The following is a 19307-nucleotide window of genomic DNA, read 5'->3' on the forward strand; positions in this document are numbered from 1 at the left end:
AATTCAACCATTATTTTCAACTATCATTACTGAAAAAAATCTATGATTGGTACACTTTTTTTTTTGCATTAAGTATAAAAGATTTATTCACAGTAATAATTATGACTTTGAAATGTCCGAAAGTAAAATATCTGTTTTTATCTCACAGCACTGCTGAACAAAGTATGTGACTTGGCCTTATGTTACACATTGCTTTTCAGTTTGAGGAAAGAAAGGAAAACCACCTATCATACCAAATACCAAGGTGGTGATAAAACATGACCTTTCTGAAGCTCAAAATGATATTACATCAAAAAGACACACGAGGGCACTCTAATCAACCAGCAAAAAGAAATAGAAAAGAGTGAAATCAGGTTGACATTTTAACAATCAATCTGAAACAGGTGAATTAATAAGCACTGGTAAAATTGTGAATGTTGGTAATTTATAGCAAGAGATTTTCTATTCTTCACCCAAGTTCTAAGAAGCCTAAAGGATTCTGCAATTCTGTAAACTGGAGAAATAAAATATCACTCTCAGATCCAAGTAAGGATTAACCACACCCATCCTAATAATTTGTTACATTGACTTTGTGGTAGAATTTGCCCCTTTCAAGTAAAGATCTTGTAGATCATCTACAATTCCAGTTGGTATTTTATCTGTCCTCCACAGGGAACAGTCCATGAATCCATTTCTCTGCTCCATCTGTTTTCCTAGGAGAAATGGTGAGTGAAAAGTTTGAGCCTTCCCCCAAATGAAATAGCACTTTGTATAAAGGAGACTAGATCACTGAAGAACATCTCCTGGCCTTCTTGAATTTTTTAATTTGTAAATACAACTATAGCATACAATTTCCTCCATCAAATTAAAAAAGTATAGCATAACAAGCATTTAAATAACCTTCCTTTCAGGGGCGCCTGGTGGCTCAGTTGGTTGAGCTTCTGACTTCGGCCCAGGTCATGATCTCACGGTCTGTGAGTTCGAGCCCCGCATCGGGCTCTGTGCTGACAGCTCAGAGCCTGAAGCCTACTTCAGATTCTGTGTCTCCCTCTCTCTCTGACCCTCCCCCGTTCATGCTCTGTCTCTGTCTCAAAAATAAGCAAACATTAAAAAATTTTAAAAAATAAATAAGTAACCTTCCTTTCAGAACTTGAACAAGACAGCAACAATAACTACAGAAAGCCACGGACTCTGAGGTAATCAGGCTCATTCATTCACTAAGGATTATCACTAATCTTAAAGTCACATTCAAATTTGTGCCTCAGCAAAATCCCAATAATTCCCTGTCATCAATCTTTGGGGTCAAACGTAAAAATTAAAATGGAAAGTATTAAAACTTTGAATGCCAGTATACTGTGGTTGCATAATAAATCTTTGTTGACTTAATCAACTAGAAGATTCTCTCCATATCTGGAACTATCTATAGAAAGTATGACAGGGGCGCCTGGGTGGCTCAGTCGGTTAAGCGGCCGACTTCGGCTCGGGTTATAATCCCACGGTCTGTGAGTTCGAGCCCTACTTCGGGCTCTGTGCTGACAGCTCAGAGCCTGGAGCCTGTTTCAGATTCTGTGTCTCCCTCTTTCTGACCCTCCCCCGTTCATGCTCTGTCTCTCCCTGTCTCAAAAATAAATAAACGTTAAAAAAAAAAAAAAAAGTATGACACATGCTGCATTCTTGCACACTGCTTCTTTTATTCATTCACTTTAATCTTCACCTATTTGAATGACTAAATTCCTGGATATGATGTTCCAAACTCAATTTGTCAACGTATTCAGTATTTTTTTGTTCCACAAGGTTCTTGTTAAGGACCATAATGAATTCCAGTTTCTATCCTTTGCTGAATTGGCCATCGGGGCATAGCTAATTATGCTCAGTTAATACTAATAACAGAACATGCTGTAAAATATCCTGATTTAGAGGATACACTTCCAATTTTCCAGTTCTTTAAAAATGATTCTGGTTAACTGAAGGTGCCAATAAAATTTTTTCAGTTAAATAAAGCCACCTGAATACTGCATGATATTGTAGACAGTCATTAAGATCCTTTTGAGTTAGTATCTCTCTAGGGAGGAGATATCCAAGGATTACTTTATAATGATATCCATGGTCTTCCCTTGGGTGTGTGAAAAGCCACCAAGAGAGTGATGTGTAAAGTTAAGAGAACTATAAATGGTATTACAGAGGCTAAACTGAGCAGTATAAAAACTAACCTGAGCACGCAACCTCATCGGTATGATCTGATATGGAGCCCTTTATATTATCAAGGAAGTTTCCTAACTTTGATTTCTTTACCTGTAATCTTTTTCAAAGATCTTAACTTAATCACATTTAAAGCTAATTTTAAAAACAGCCTTCAGGGGCACCTGGGTGGCTCAGTACGTTAAGCATCAGACTCTTGATTTTGGCTCAGGTCATGATCTCACAGCTGTTAAGATCGAGCCCCACGTCAGGCTCTGTGCTGTTAGTGCAGGGATTCTCTCTCTTCCTATCACTTGCTCGCGTGCTCTCTCAAAATAAATAAGCTTAAAATGCACTCTGGCTTCCTTTTATCAAGAGATCACCTAACATATGCCACGCATTGTGAAAGGTGCTGGAATCCCTGCTTTCATTAGACAACAGACTCTTGAGGAAGGAATCTTGGTTCTACCACTTTTTCATCTGTGTAACTTTGAGCCACTTCACTTCCCTGAGGCTCAGACTTTTTATCTGTAAAATGGGAATACTATCACCTAGATCAAAGGAGTAAGTGGGACACCAAACAGCAAGTGCCCAGCACACAGCAAATTGCTGCTTAAACACTCCTTAATCTTTTCTTATCAACAGTCACAGATCTTGACAATCTTTCAGAAATTATTCAACTATTCAGTGGCATCATACTATGTGTCAGGCCATGGGAATATATGAGGGAGGACAGACATAAAACCAACAACTGCCACAAAAAGAACATGTGCCATGGAAGGATATAACAGGGGTGCCCAATTCAAGGAATCCTTGAAGAAGTGCTCAACCAAGACCTGACCTATATGAAGAAAGTGGGCAAGCAAAAAAGTGTTGTAGGTGATGCAATACATTTAAAGTCCCAGAGACAATGGTGAGCTGAAGGACCCGGAAGATGTGCAATACAATTGAAACCGGACAGCAAGGGAGATGAGGGCTAGACAGAAGCCTGAAAAGGTAGGCAGGGTCATATTTTGCAGGACCAAGTAAGCCAAATTAAGAATTATAAGACCTTATCCTAAGGGCAAAGGAAGCTACTGAGGGGTTTTATGGAACTCTGCAATTTAAAAAAACAAAAAAAAAAAATTTTTTTTTAACGTTTATTTATTTTTGAGACAGAGAGACACAGAGCACGAATGGGGGAGGGGCAGAGAGAGAGGGAGACACAGAATCGGAAGCAGGCTCCAGGCTCTGAGCCATCAGCCCAGAGCCTGACGCGGGGCTCGAACTCATGGACCGTGAGATCGTGACCTGAGCTGAAGTCGGACACCCAACCGACTGAGCCACCCAAGCTCCCCATGGAACTCTGCAATTTAAAATAACTTCTGGGATGCAGAGTAAAGAACAGACTGGATGGAGTTAAGATTGAATGCAGGGACTGGGCACGTGGGTGGCTCAATTGGTTGTGTCCAACTCTTGATTTCAGCTCAGGTCATGATCTCAGGGTTTGTGGGTTCGAGTGTCAGCCACTGCGCTGACAGTGTGGAGCCTGCTTGGGATTCTCTGTCTCTGTCTCTCTCTTTCTCAAAAATAAACATTTGAAGAAGATAAAAGAAAAATAAAGATTGAATGCAGGGAGATCAGTTAGAAGGTATTGTTGAATTCCAAGTGTCAAGTGAAAAGAGCCACTACAAAAGCAGTATTAGTGGGACTGGAGAGAAACAGACTTGTTCAAGAACAGACGGAGAATCAACAAGATATGGTCAGATTGTGCAAGGGGAGGGTATTTTGGGAAGTCATAATCTCAAAAACATGAATGTGCTCAATAAAATATATTTCTGTGTTTCATGATATAAATGTAAAACATGACTTATTATCACATTATTCCTGAAGCAGTGCACAAAGTTAAAAATTTTAGGCCATCAGATGATTTATTTCAACTTTATGGGAGGCATGACCCACAAAAGAAGTCTTAGTGAGTGTCAATGGTTTAGAAACCACTTTGCTATGTTGACAGTAATTCCACATTAAAGATCTTCTAACCACCAAATGAGTTTTAATATGTAACACATGGATTGAAAGTAAAGCGGGAGGGACTATAGATAGAACACTTTCTCTTCCTTTGAGGCACATTTTGGTTCTTAACAAAAAAAATTTTTTTAGGGGCGCCTGGGTGGCTTAGTGGGTTGGGCATCTGACTTCGGTTCGGGTCATGATCTAGCGGTTCGCGAGTTAGAGCCCCGAGTCCGGCTGTGTGCTGACAGCTCAGAGCCTGGAGCCCGGAGCCTGCTTGGGATTCTGTGTCTCCCTCTTCCTCTGGCCCTTCCCTGCTCGCACTCTGTCTCTCTCAAAGATTAAAAAATTACATTAAAAAACATTAAAAAAATTTTTAATCTTTATTTATTTTTGCCCCAGGCATATTTTGGTTCTTAAAGGAAAAAATAAGTTACTTTTTTCCCAGGTTTTCACATTTGTAAATAAATTAAGCAGGAGGATATTATGAGCAAACCAAAGTTTATGTAAACTTGGCTCTCCGATACTCAAATGAGTTTTTATGGAAAAAATTGTTTCACATTTGCATGCCTTCTCAGTAAGCACACCAAATGTGATTTATCCTTTATTGAGGACACATGGTCTGTGTTCCAACCACTTAAGTGCAATTTCTTTGCACCTGTAACCCGAGCCCTCTTCATGGAAGGCCTACTCATTTTTCTTATCAGTTTGAGTCTTGTCTAACTCCCTCCTCTCTCCCACCCCATTATCCTTTCAATTCCCCAAACCCTGAACACGCTCTTCTTTTACCATGATCATAATGCATTATAATTTTGCCTCTTTTCTGTCTTCTTCATTAAATTACATATTTCTTTAGGGCAAGGCAGTGACCTTCAATTCCGCATTCTTACATGTTTTACACGCTGACCCAGGAACAAATTAACAGTCAAGATTTACTGATCTGTACCCTTCTCCCTACATAAACAGCTTGAAATGGAAGCAGTTTTGAAGTTAAATCTACTTTAATACTTTCTGTGACTTCTTTTCAGAAAACAACTGACACTTCACAGAGTATATGTCTATAGTATGTGTGCGTGGGTGCGCGCATACGGGCACACATGCTTTGGAAAGTATGTTCAAATAGGAAAACAAACATTTTGTTTTTGTATAAAAATCACAGAAAGTAAAGCTTGACAATACTTGGCTGCAGGAACAGGAATTTTAGAAGGTTGACAAACAGTATCTCACACCGAATTATGCTATTAATTCCATACAGGTATGGAATAAACTAGGTAGATTACACAATACGAGTAAAATGGCCCAAAATAAAGGTCTTGGAAGCTTTTCTGTATGCCAAGTATTTGGGTTTTGTGATACAAAGACTTCTCCAGATATACCGGCATGTTCCGTCTAACCTTGGCTCATGCAGTCCCTAGGTTGGAATGCCTTAATACTTCCTCTCAGAACACTGTGACAGGATTTAAGACTTAAATCTTCCAAGATCACACCCTGACTTTGTCCCTCTCTGAATTCCTAGGGCAGTTAAAAGTCTATAACACAAAATTTAATAAGTGACTACCCTCTGCTCAGTATTTTCTACTCTACTCATATCTAACCAAAGCCACGTGAACGGTGGGAAAAACGCTAATCAAGTGTAAGCAGCATGAAAGAAGTTAACCTATTACAACACTCACGTGGCAGCTGAGACACAAAACCACCCTGGCTCGTAAAGCCCAACTTTAGTTTGTAGGAGAAGAAATGCGACAGAGTGAACGTCTTTAACCAAAGGGACCCGCCAATGGATGGATAAGATCTCCGGGTAGCTGGGGGTGAAGAGTGGGGGGAGTAAGATTCAAACCTCCTCAACACAGCAGTTTTCCTTGGTCCACCCCACTGCCTACTTCCCTTCCCAAAGTGGAAACGACGAAGTCCAAAAGGATATGGCATCACCTTTGCCCTCTGACCTAGGAGCGGAGACTCACCAGTTTCATATTGGACTTTTGGTTGCTCAGTACCAGACACTCCACTTCTCAAACGCAGAAAGCGTCTTCCGGTTCAATCTCTGCCACTAGCCCGCCGAGAGCATCGCGGGACATGCAGTTCTTTTTCTCTACGCCCCCTTCCCGGGGCATGATGGGAAATGTAGTCCTCTCTCCGTGCATCATGGGAACTGTGGTCATCTTTCTTTTTCGTCCCATTCCTCTCCAACACCTCCCTTGGTCAGCTCAAATTCATCCCCGCCGCCAATTCATCCTCCCTCTGCACCCCAGCATGATATCATGCGCCCTAGCCCGGCCTGGGACCCATGGTATTCTGGGATGTGTAGTCCCCATGGCTCTGGCCGCCCCTTTCCCCTCCTCCCTGTGGGAAGGCAGATGGGCGCGGGACTTGCCGGGATCTGTAGTTCCCTGGGGCCTCTGGATGCCAAGTTCCGAGCTTTTACTCAAGGGAGGCAGGAACTACAACTCCCAGGGCCGCCTGGCTGCAGCAGGTGGGAGCGGGGCTGTTGATATCAATATGGCGGTTGTCAGCCAGACAAAGACAGTCAGTCTGATGTGATTGAGACAAGGGAGGTTTTCAGGGGGAGACTGGGAGATAGGGGCCTCCCCTCCCCCTTCTCCTCTTCCTGTGCCGGCCTCAACCCCTCCCCAGTCCCCTCCCGACTGGCGCCCCACGCGGAAGACACCCCTCCCCCTCCCGCTTTCCCCTCCTCCCTGCCTCAGCCTTTCGTACTGGGACGTTGGGGAGGGGGCTGTGCCGGGCGGAGAGAACTCAGCAAGGATTCTGAGGTGAGTCGAGCGGTTTTGAAGCCGGACTACCTCAAGTCTCTTTCCTCACTTCTTTCTCTTCACTTTTTTTGTTTTTTTGAGGGGTTTTGGGGAGAAAGTGAGTGGGCTGGGGATGGGTCCCTTAAGCGGCCCGATTGGGAAGAGGGAGGAAACGGGGCTTCCGAGTGGGTAACCCGAACGCAGGGTGTGGGGTGGGGCAGTTTGTGGGGGGCGATAATTGAAAGGCGTCGGCTGCTCCCCAACTCTTTTCTCCTGGTTTCCTCCACTGTGGGCGGAAGGTTTGAATCCTGGAGGTGGGGTCTCCTGTTTGGAGTTTGGGAAACTGCGAGGTGAATTTGAGGTGTGTGGATTTGTTTGGGGTTTATAAGTGTGTTTTAAACTGTGTGACGTGTACTTGTGTGATGTGTTAGTAACGAATAAATGTCTGTAGATACGAAGTTAGATAGCTGGAGTCATAGCTTTTAACTGGGCCTGGGCAGAGAAGCGTGCGTGAGGTCCCGAGTTCTGGACCTCTGGGCTGGCGACGTGGTGCGGGGTAGCTGGGGTTAGCAACTCGTTTGTGTCCCATTGCCGGCTCACACTTCTCCCCGCCTCCGCCCCCTCCCCTGGACAAATCTCCACCCCAAACTCCGGGCTGAAGAATTTTAGAAATGAGGTGGTTTGGAGATGGATTTTTGCATCCTTAAGTCCATAGATAGGTGGGAAAGGAAAAGTGTTCTTAATATTTTATTCCGGAACCGTGTTTTGGTTACACTATTGGGGCTACTTTGAAAGGAGTCCTCCACCCACCCTCACCCCGAAACAGTAGGTAGATGTATCTTGTCGTCTTCACGTTAAATGAAATAAACATTACTTAAGGTTCGGGGGCGTGCTGTGGGGGTCTGGAGTGCTGACATGTGTATGCGTCTCTGTGTGTCTACTAAGGACATAGAATGACTGTTGTGTATCTTAAGATAGGGAGACTTATTTTCGTAGTAGGAAAAACTGTTGGAAATTATTTGGGGGCGGGGGGAGTAGCAGAAAAGCGCTGCTTGTATTTTTCTTCTACCCCACCCTGTTCTGTTTCGGATTTGTCTGAAAGCTCGTATGGAAGAGTGAGGAAGCATTGGGTGAGTGAAGGATGGAAGGCAGTTGACATGAAATATACTATACTGTGTAAAGTTGAATGGTGTAAAGTGATTGCTGCTTTTTACCCTGAAGCTTTAAGAAACCCTTATGTATCTAATAGGATAGAATGATGTGACTAGTTCATTTCTCTCGGATCCTTCAGGTATAGAAACCTCTGTCTTCCTTCCCTTCTTCCTTCCCTTCTTCGTTGTTTCAGTCCTTCCTTTCTTTCTTGGCATGCTACATTTCTTTTCCTGGATGGACATGATGCCTCTTGTGCCTGTTTATTTAGTTTGTGCTAATATGATTGTGCTTTTTGTGGTTTTGCTATAAAATGCATCATTAGATGAAGAGGACTTGCATTTGTTTTTATTTTGCATTTATGCCACAGGTAATTGTCACATCAGGATTGAAGTGCTTTGCATTAAACTGATTTTAAAATTGCACAACTAAGTTGTTAGAGCTAGGTGAATTGGAATATTTGAATTCTGATTTTTTTTTCTCAAGTTTAAAGTAGAGTTATAAAGGCAAGAGGATTGCAACATCTTTTTTTCTCACAGTCTTTAATATTTAATAACATTACACCAGGAGAATTTAAGACCGTATATTTTGTAGTTTTTTCAGTCCAAAATTGAAATTTTCACTAACCCTTCTGTGACAGGTGTGTATGTGTGTGTGTGTGTGTGTGTGTGTGTGTGTGTGTGTAATGGACCTTTACATGACTAAAGGAATTGGCATAATTGCTCTTTTAACTGTTGAGACTTCAAAGCATTTACATATTTGGCTCCAAATTGATCAATTCTTGAACCTAAGAGTAAAGGACCTCAGATCCCATAAAAACTGAAAAGTCACATAGTTATAGTATGTGGTTTTATGGTATGTCTTATAACCTTAGATTTGAAATTTCTGCAGTTGATCATTCACACAGATAAGCTGACTATAAATATGAGGTAGTATGTATATTTAGATTGACCTGAATAGAAAAAAAACTTGTGTTTTTTAAATCTCAAATTTAGGCTATGTTGATACAAGGCTGAACCTTTGATTTGTTACAGACTAGGATTTCCACAATTTTTTGTTTTAATCTTCTATCTTAACCTGAAATATTACTTTGCCAAAACTGGAGGAAAATCCTGTATAATTATATAATAGAGTATACATTTGCTGAAAGATATCCTTTTAGATGTAGTTTTTAGATGTTAAGTACTTATTTTAGAAATAAAAAACTCAAATGTTTAAGAGTTGGTAAAATATTATCTTCCACCTTCCCTACCTCAGATTTTCTTTTTGTTTTCTTCCGTGGAAATGTAAAGTTACTTACTGGAAAAGCTTTCATTAAACTTTTTCTGACTAGTAGTCTGGTTGAAATCACTAAAGGTAAACCAAACCTATTCCTTGCATTTAGTGGAGGTGATTCTGTTGCATTTTAAGCACTGATCATTAAAATGATGTAAAGCCTTTACTGCAGGTTAAAACATAAAACATTGTCAGCGTGTGGAAGTCATATGGTTTATGAAAAAAGTAGAAAATCAGGGCATTGGTGCCTGTCCAGCTTAAAATTTCATCCCGTAACTGTGAAAGACACATTTATTTGAATATGATTGCTTCTAAAAATGTTGCCTGTATTATGGGAAGTTGAGAATCCAAACTGTTTTTAACCAATCTGTTGCTAGTTTAGTGTATTGCATATCATGAATACTGTGGTTGCAAATGTGCATCAGGGAGCCTTTAGGGGTCAGCTTTATGTTGAATGTCTTTGGTGGGGCTTCATTTTCACTGGTGTATGAACAGATTTCACTCTTCTTAGCACAAATCCATAGTTGAAGCATCACTAATAGTATTGGTAAATTATAAAATATATTGCAACAAATCTCGTAAGTTAATCATTTTTAAAAAATAGAGGTAACCAGTTTATGGGTGTTTTTGTGCTACGTGTTGAAATGGCATTGCTTGTTTCAGTAGATGTTGAACACATTGGGGATACTTATACTAAGTTTGTTCATTTGGGGTCTTTTGTATGTTATTTTCAGTCCATCCACTTTTAAATGTTGCAGACAGCTTCCGTGTTTCTTGTAAAACCGTGTTTGCTTTTTTGGTTCATTTCTTTGCAGCTCTTGCATCTATTATTTTTGTCTGCAGATCTTTAAACTTGAAGTATTTCTCTTGGAAATTAGAAATTTACCCTAGGGTGTCATTTTTCATAAATGAAAGTTGGTGTACCACTCAGCCTTTTAAAAATGTGAACATTTATAGGTAAACTAGAAAGTGCTCAGTGAAAATGTGTTGAATTTGTTTGTTTTGAAAACCTGCTTTATTTAGTTTTTTTTGGCTTCCAGAGTTAATTTTGTAGCTCCCTTTGCTTTTTGGCTGGATTTTTCTCTTTAACTGCTGGGTTTTGCTTCTCAATTTAGTAGAACTTTAATTTATAAAAAAAATTGTTATGAGTGGAAATCACAGCTTGTCTAGAGTGTCATATAGCTATATTTACATATGCACTCACATAAAGCACCATTATGTTTGTTTATATATGAAATTGGTGTATATTTGTGAGACATACAGCCTGTAAAAAAGGAATCTGAACCATAGATAACAGGAGGCTAAACAGTGGCTCACACTAGAAACTGGAGTAACTACCACCATATGCTGTCCACATGATAGAAACTATGGAGATTTTCAGCATCATTATAAAGCATTATTTTAACAGATTCTGCCAAAATCTGTTTCTCTCAAAATGGAAGCTATTGGTATTGAAATTTTTCTCAAAATAATATTAATTAGTAGGTGACTTAGATTCCTACGTGCAGCTGTCTCCCCACCTGACCCTTACAGGTCTTAGGGCCCAACATAACTAAAGATTTTTCTGATTATTTGAGGTATAACTTCTAGTTAGAGACTGTTTAAACTTAATCCAGTGCTTTAGATAACTTGCTTTTCCTGATCTTAGATGAAACAAGTTGGAAATTTACTATAACATGTCTTGGACACTTTCCAAGAGCATTTAGTTACTGGAAGTCTTTGGCTCTAGCATAGTTTTACCCTTACAATGGTAATAAGGTTGAAGTTACAGTAAGTTTTTCCAGTAGTTATTATAATTCTGATGCAGTACTTTACAGATCCTTGACTTGGGGTATAAGTAAGGATAGCAGTTTTTATTTTTGTTTTTTCATTTTTCAAAGGAGAAAAAACTATATTTAGCTTCGAAGTTATGAGTTATTTTACTTTTTTTGAATCTTAAAATAGGTGTCTATAGACCCTTCCTTATAAATGATCAGATGAATCTAATTTATTCAGAGGGCATTTAGGTTTTTTTACAACTTAGAATGCCAATTAGATAAGAATGTTTACTAAATTGCACATATTCTCAGTAGCTTCTCTGTATTTTATGTTCAGTGATAGTCTGCGTGTGGTTTATCAAAAACATTTAATAGCTCTCTTTACTGCATACATATTAAACAATTAGTGTGGCGTTGCCAAGGGGCAGTCATTTTAATGTATATAGTTACAGTTTTCAGAAAGGGGAAAGTCAAATGCTGTGGCTGTTGCTGAAATGAAGATGACCTGAGACTAAATTTATCTGCTTTAAGATTTTGATAGAGTAGTGGTGTGATTAAAATGTGAAGCTGTAGGGTGGGGCCTAGTCAGTCAAGACTTGAGTTATTCTGATTCTCCACATCCAATCATAGAATCAAGTTGATTTTATATCCTTTGTATCTATCAGTTCACTTTTCATTATATGCTATTCCCTCAATTCAGGCCTTTATCATTTCTGTCTTGCCACATCAGTCTCTTAACTAATCTTACTACTTTCACTATTTTTTCTTAGTCATTTTTCACTCCTACTGAGTGATCTTGCTAAAACAAAATGTGAATTTGATTGTTAGCCGTAACTTTGCCTGTAATCCTTCAGTGGCTCCCCAGCCTTTCAAATAAATCTAAACTGTCATTCCACCTGTGTCCGAGTCCTGGCTTTGCTAATTACTGGCTATGTGACTTTGGGTAAGTCATTTAATCTGTCTGTTCCTCATTTTCCTCATCTGTAGAATGGGGATAAACAGTCCGCACTTTATAGGATTATTATGAGCCCTTAGAATGCTGTTAAGTCCCTAGAATACTTCAGGCATATCATAAATGTTAACTATTATTATTATCATGTTATTCCATGTATTTTGTGTTCTGGTTCCTGCCTTGTATTTTATCATTATCAACTCCAGACCCTATGCCTTTGCCATGCCAAACTACTGGTAGGCCAAACAGGCACTCTTTAGCATAGATAAGGAGGGTGGGGTACATTATTAGTCTGTAAGGGTTGCAGTTGTTAGTAATGTCTTCAAAAGTAAGGAATTAATTGTGAACTTTAAAACCTATTGCTGTATAAAGAATGATAGTATATTCTGTTGCTTTGGCTTCTGTTTTTTCTTCTCTAAATAAAAGGCAGTATTAGATTATTGCCTAATTCAGACAATTTAAAGTTTATTTATTTTGCCTTGTTAATACATTTTTATGTTTCTAACATAGTTTCCCCCTTGCTAATCCAACCTATTCATCTTCTTACCTAACTTCATGAAAGCCCTTTAAATCTGTATAGTTTCTTTCACTTTTTTCCCCACACATCCAAATTCTTACTCTATTTCAGTTTTGTTTTGTTTTGTTTAACATGGCTATAGTGACAATTGAGTAGTTGCATTATGGGATTTGGAAGCTTCTTTGACAAACATCTGTTTTATTTACGTACTAATATTTATACTTGAGGTTGGGTGGCTAGTTTATTTCTACTGCTTCAGTTGATTTTCCAAAGTGGTAGATGATACACATATGGCAATTTATATTTGTGTCTCATTCCTCTCAAGGAGGAGAAAGAATGTTCTGTTTTTACCAAATTGAGACAAGGATAAATGTTACCCAAAACTATGGTATAGAGGCAGCAAGATGATAGCTAAGGTACCAATCCAGATAAAATGTAATTTTTGTAGGAGGCTAAATTATGACTGTAGTTTGCAGTCAGTCATTTAGCTGGGCATATACATTCATGGAACATAATTGTTCATCGTGGAGAACTTGAAAGTAGCTGTTCTGAATATTATCTTTATTTGGTTGAAAATCCATTTTCTGGAGTCAAAGATAGCCTATGTTTAGTTTTACATAGTAGCTGTTTAGAACCATTCAGGACAAGAATATTTGCTGTACACTCTGTTGTCTGAGGAAGACCTCTCTGAAAAGATGGCATGATGTTATTTATTTGAAATTCTGTATCCTCTTTTCCAATAAACTTTCATTTTCCTCCAAAGGTGGTAGGTCTAAAGGTTAAATAAAAATATTTTTTAGTTTTTTGCCTTCAAAAAAGTACTTTTCTTTTAGTAAAGTATAATAATTTAAAAATAAATCTATTACTTTTATTTCAATGCAACACAGCCATCATCCAACCTTGTCTTCCCTAAAATAAGGAATTACTTACAAGAGTACAAGTTATTGGTTACTTCCCATTTTAAGTTCCATTTTCTGAAATAGAATGTCTTAATTGACAGCATGTCAATTAAGTGAGTTCACTATGTTATTGACAATGTAAGTTTGTATGTATAAAAGATTAGGTCTCTACTTTCTGGTCAGCTAAATAGGCTATTTAGGTTAATTAAAAAAAATATATATGGTATTTTTGTTATTAATTAAAATAATAAGTTGTTTGCTTATTCATTTATTTTGAATTATTATTCATTTTGAAATGTAGATTCACAGGACGTTGCAAAAATAGTAGAAAGGGCCCTATACCTTTCACCCAGTTTCCCCTAATGGTTACATCTTATGTAACTTTAGTGCAGTATTAAAATTGGGAAATTGATATTGGTACAGTGTATGTTTATAGTTCTATGCCATTTTATTATGTGTGGATTCTATAACCACCACCACAATCAGATACTATTCAAGAACTATTCTGTTGTTACAAAGATTAAGTCCCCTCTTAGTCATAAATTTTGTTTTGTCAAATATAACTAAGGAGAAGGACACCAATTAACCAATTATTGAATCAGTAATTTCACTCTTTTGCCTTTTGTAGTAGTTCAGAAATTCTTTTGGCACATCTTGACATTTCTTATGGAAAATTCCAATGAGACTTGTGAGAATTTAAAAATTGGCAAGCTTAATTGAGGATTTATAATATTAATACCCATTAAACTTGTTAGTAAAAGTTAGTAACCTTGACATTTTTGGTAAAGTGAAAGTTTTAAATGAATTCAAGGCTTAAGTGATATATTTCTTGCCAGACTGGAAGTATGCTAGAATCTGTATAAGATAACCAAATTATAATTATTCTGATGTTAGTTTGGTCTTTAACAGTGTTAAAACAAACTTGCCAGATTAATTGATTGTGAGCTCATGTGGTAGTTTTATTTTGGATTTGTTCTAAGGGAACGCTCTTCAGAGAAAGTCAGTTCAAAGATTGTTTCCAGAGAAAGGATCTGTAGAGGAAAAAAAGGGTTCCAGATACTATTGTTAGTCTAGGTACAAGAAAGGACTATCAGGTTAAAGGCTGGTTACAGGACTGACCTTTGCCTTCTCTTTATCAGTTGTGTAAATTAAGAAACCTGTCTTTAAAGATGAGGCTATTAATTTAATATACTACTAATTATCATAGACATCAGATAACAAAGATCTGCTTTAAACAGGCTAACAAAAGATTCTCAAACATGTTACCAGAAAAGATATATATCATTGTGGGATTTTTCTCCTCTGAGTTTGAGACAGTTTTTTGTGCACAATGATAATTTCCTTTGAAAACATCAATTAAATTCTAATTTGTTTCATTGACAAGAATATGGCAAGTGTTGGTGGTACTTTCTCATAAGTCAGGTTCGTATTTAGAAAACTTTTTGGCTAACCTGAAGTTACACTTCCTGGTGCAATTTTTTTTTCTCTTTGGATTTATCTGTTGCCAGCTTTTTATTTATCTCGGTGTATAATCTAAAAAAAAAAATAGTATTTTAATCAGGGATTCTTTTGGCTTTAGAGGGAGGTTGTTATAGGGATCCAGCTGTTTGGGGTTATGCAAAAGGGAGATCTGTCAGGAATCTGAGAAGCTAGTCTATCTGCCTCTCATTCTGTGGATGTATGGTTTCTTGTCTTGCCTTCTCTTTTTATGTCTGCTTCATCAACCTTTTGTTACTTCTCCTTTCCACTTCTATTTGCCTTGCTGTATTTTTTCCACAGTTTATTTCTCCATGACTTTGACTTACAGGTGGATTTGGTTTGCCAGTGGTGCTGACTTGAACTGTTCTTTTCTTTTGACTAAAGCTTACATCTTAGTGGTGACTGTGCTTCTTTTATTTAGTTCAAGTGGCTAGAGAGAAATCTGAATGTATTGCATGACCATGAGTTAGATGTCAATTTGTATTTCATGACCTTGGGGATAGGACACAAGGGGAAGTCACCTTTTTATACAAGACTAATGCTTTTGGTGCTCTGCATGAGGAGGATTCTCTTGTAGAGGTTGAACAGGGCACTCAGTTAAACATGTCAAGTATAGCAGCGCATGTTTAGGTACTCTGTGGGATATAAAGATTAGTTGGATTTAATCCTTTTCTTCAAAGATCAAATAATTTGCAGGAAATGGCAAAAGTCTCAGTGTAATTTAGTGTTAGCTTTTTATGTTCTTCACCTCAGGCAAACCAGAAAGATGACAAAGTAGAACTATGGAACTAGACAGGATTAAGGACAGAACCAGAGGTAACACTAGACATGGCTGTTCCATCTTAACAGTTTGAATCACAGATCTGCTAAAGTTTGAAAGTACATGAAGCTATTCTTTCAGGATCCTAGTTGCTGCTGTCAAGGTGGGTCCCCTGTTGACTAAAGAGGCTCTTTTTCCAGTTCTGCCTCTTATCAAGTAAACAGCCTGTTGGCTGTCATTTGCCCCATCATTGAGGTCAAGAGACATCTTAAAAGAACTCACTTTTTCAGAAACAGGAACACTGCTGTAGATATGGTCTATATGGTGACAGCCATTTTCATTTCATGAAAGATGAAAACGTCTTTCATTCCTGACAAGCTTTTGTGCTGAATTAATACCCATTAAACTTTCTAGCAAAAGTTAGTAACAAAGATGGAACATTTGGGTCCCCTTACTCTAAAGGCAATAAATAGGCATTCTATGGTGAGTCTGTAGTAGTGAGCATTTTATTTTCTTCACTACAGATCTGACAACGTAAGAATTGACATACTGGGTCAATCCAGTGTCTAGTCAACAACATATGCTATATTTAACAGAGGATCCATGATGTCAGGGAAAGGAACTAGAGCTTTCTTCTCTCTGTGTCAGTATTGGAGTTGGTATGGATTTAAGAGCTAAAAACTCCAAAGCTAAAGTCTTGATTGTGTTAACCAAACCAAGACTGGGATTTTAGAATAAGTCAAGCATAGGCAATGAAAGAATTTAGAAGATCTGTGTCAGATTACATAAGCCATCGAAGATAAACGGTTGGCGAGTCCTAGAGTTCTAATACTTAGACAACACAGGAAGGCAGTACATCTCAACTCTTTGAAAAATAATTGCCTGGAAAATATATTAAGATTTTTGTCTTCTGAGCTCCACCCCAGATTTAAAAAATTTTAGTTGGGCCCAGGAATGTGTCCTTCGTAAATGCCAGGTAATTCTAATAAGATGGCCTTTGGAACTTTTGGAAAATGCACAGACATAATACCTACTGAGAACTTACTATGTGCTTGGTTTTATGGTAGAATACTTAGTAATGTTAAATGTCTATACAACTTGAAATGTTTTCTCCCTGACATGTGCCTGCCTTATTTTAAATATCCATATCCATCCTCTATAACTGCTTATGCCACTAAATTGTGCCATGGGATGTGTTTTGGTTAATCGTGGCTGTTTTTCTAGATGTTATACTTAATGGTTAGTATTATACCCCAAATCATCTAGTCTTTTATGGTTATATCATCCATTCATTTTCTTTAACTTTTATATATTTAAAAAAATTTTTTTTAATGTCTACCTTTGAGAGAGAGACAGAGAGATGGTGTGAGTGGGTAAAGGGCAGAGAGAGAGACAAAGACCCAGAATCTGAACCAGGCCCCAGGCTCTGAGCTGTCAGCACAGAGCCTGACGTGGGGCTCAAACCCATATGACCTGAGCTGAAGTCGGATGCTCAACTGACTGAGCCACCCAGGCACCCCTTAAACTTTTATATTTTTATATACCAACTCTTAAGGCAATCCTTCCCCTGGTCCCTACTCCCACCCCCCTTTGGTCGATAAGTTCTCCCTTACCCTTGTTTTCTAAATCTATTAAGCAAGGTTTTTTTTTCAATATATCTGCTTTGATATATCAACCATCTCATGAACCTTTACCCTCACAAAGTAATTTCTCACCTTTTTTTCTTTCTTTTTTTTTTTTAATGTCATCATTCTTCTCAGAGTCTTTTAATTAATCCTAGAATATTGAGCTGATTGAGAACATGGACTTGAGACTACCTAGGTGTAAATCTGACTTCCACACAACTTACTGTGTAACTTTGCATGAACCTTGCTGTATGTATCCATTTTTCTTTCTATAAATTGGAGATAAATAATTGTACCCATATCACAGGATTGTTGTGGGCATTTGAGGCAATATTTGTAAAGTGCTTAGGAGACTGGTTCCACAGATGAAGGCACACCTGATCATTTTACTATTAGTTGGCCTCTGCTTCTGTTTCTAAGGTATTTACTCTCCTGAATCATTAGAATTCTCATATGTTGCAAGTAATGTTTTTCTAGCTATTTTTGTTCGTTGATTTGTTTTTCTTCTCAGTTAACCTTTTGTAGGCTTTAATTGCATTTGATGCAAAATGCCTATTTCCTTTTAGTTAAAATTCTTTCTATCCAGATCTTCTCTCTTCCATCATCCTTTTACTTTCTTTTTAAAATTTATCTCTGGTCTTGAAGTTCCTGGACTTAAAACCTTTAAAACACCCCTTTAGTACTTTCCTTTTCATGCTTCTCTCCCTCCTCCCCCATCTAATTCATCAGCAATGTTCCACTGATTCTTTCACCATCACATCTCTTAGATCTTTTTACATCTATAGTTGCCATCCTCATCGCTTCTTGCTGAGATGATTACAACAGTAAAACTGGCCTCTCTGCCTCTTCCCTACTTTATTCCATGGTGCACAGTACTGTTAGAATAATTTTCATCAAACACTTTTCATCAAGTCATTCAAGAAGTTGCTGTACCTTAGTTTGAATTGTGTTATATTCCAATTTTAATCCCCATGCTTTTTTTTTTAAGGTTCTTTAACATTTTCTTTCCTCCCTTACTGATATTGTGTTTTCTTATTCCTAAAGATTTTTTCTCAATTACGTTCAAGTAAATTACCTTTCTTCCTGCTATATGTTTTCAGCCTTCATTTCTTGGTATTTTCTACTTTCTCCCACTTAATATCTTGTATATCCTTATCTTGCCAGTTAAAACCTTCTTAATAAAGCCCACTTAAAGCCTTTTCTCTCTGAGGAGGTACTTTCCGATGAACTCTGTCACACTTGGCCCAGTCATTTACTCCATATATAAGCTGTACATGTGCACTCAGCTAATAGTATATATAATTTGAATTTACTTACAATGTGTATCACATTTTAAATATTCTAGTTTTCATTTTGTGTATGAATTAGATTCTAGCTGAAGTGTAAGTTCCTTCAATCTCTTATTGACTTATCCCTCTCTGCATTCTTTTTCCTTCCCCTTTAATTTTCAAAGTCCATTTATTCTTATTCATCTAATATTGATTACATATGATATATAAGACATAGGCCTAAACTCTAGGAAGCTCACAATTTGGATTTGATAAGATCAGAAAGAAGACTGAACCCAGAGGTACAGATTTCAATACTGCACCTGAGTTATTCTTGGTTCAGTAATTTCTCTGATCTACCCTCAAAAATAGTGATTAACACCAGGTAGATTGCCGAGTTTAGCTTCCTGACAAATACTTTTGGCTGTAGAATGCTGGTACCAATGATAGTGATTAAGAATGGTCAGTGTAGATGATATGTAAGAGTTTTAAGTTCCCTCTTTCCTGAGGATAAGCTCAGTTTTCCCCTCTTTTTGCCAGAACAGCAGGAGATATACGGACTTAGAATTGCAATTATAATGTTATTACATAGAAAAGAATCCAAACAATGAAGAAGTATTTGTAAAATAATAAGTGTAGCTACCCTCTCCTCTTCCTAACATATTCTACCCCAGTGTTCTATTACTCATAACAAACCTCTTCAAAACAGTAGCTTAAAACAACAAAATGA

The 19307-nt window shown here is 37.9% G+C and overlaps 2 protein-coding genes across 9 annotated transcripts in view; one reads left to right on the forward strand and one right to left on the reverse strand.

Moving 5' to 3' along the window:
- The window catches only part of INTS9 (integrator complex subunit 9), a 102300-nt gene extending 95917 nt beyond the window's left edge, over positions 1 to 6383 (reverse strand). For 2 of the 3 annotated variants that reach the window (XM_007097119.3, XM_042983538.1), the window contains exon 1: positions 6111 to 6383. In XM_007097119.3, the coding sequence (XP_007097181.1) occupies positions 6111 to 6119 (9 nt within the window). In that variant the 5' untranslated portion in view covers positions 6120 to 6383. Of the gene's footprint in view, positions 1 to 5986; positions 6047 to 6110 lie in introns of those variants that run through there. The other variant, XM_042983539.1, reaches the window with a different exon arrangement.
- Positions 6384 to 6624: 241 nt separating this feature from the next.
- The window catches only part of HMBOX1 (homeobox containing 1), a 198141-nt gene continuing 185458 nt past the window's right edge, over positions 6625 to 19307 (forward strand). For 3 of the 6 annotated variants that reach the window (XM_042983540.1, XM_042983543.1, XM_042983544.1), the window contains exon 1: positions 6625 to 6917. The gene's annotated coding sequence lies outside the window, so the exon portion shown is untranslated. The remainder of the gene's footprint in view (positions 6918 to 19307) is intronic. The other 3 variants (XM_007097120.3, XM_042983545.1, XM_042983546.1) reach the window with 1 other exon arrangement.

The sequence above is a fragment of the Panthera tigris genome, chromosome B1 (assembly GCF_018350195.1).
Source record: "Panthera tigris isolate Pti1 chromosome B1, P.tigris_Pti1_mat1.1, whole genome shotgun sequence".
NCBI classification, from domain to species: domain Eukaryota; kingdom Metazoa; phylum Chordata; class Mammalia; order Carnivora; family Felidae; genus Panthera; species Panthera tigris.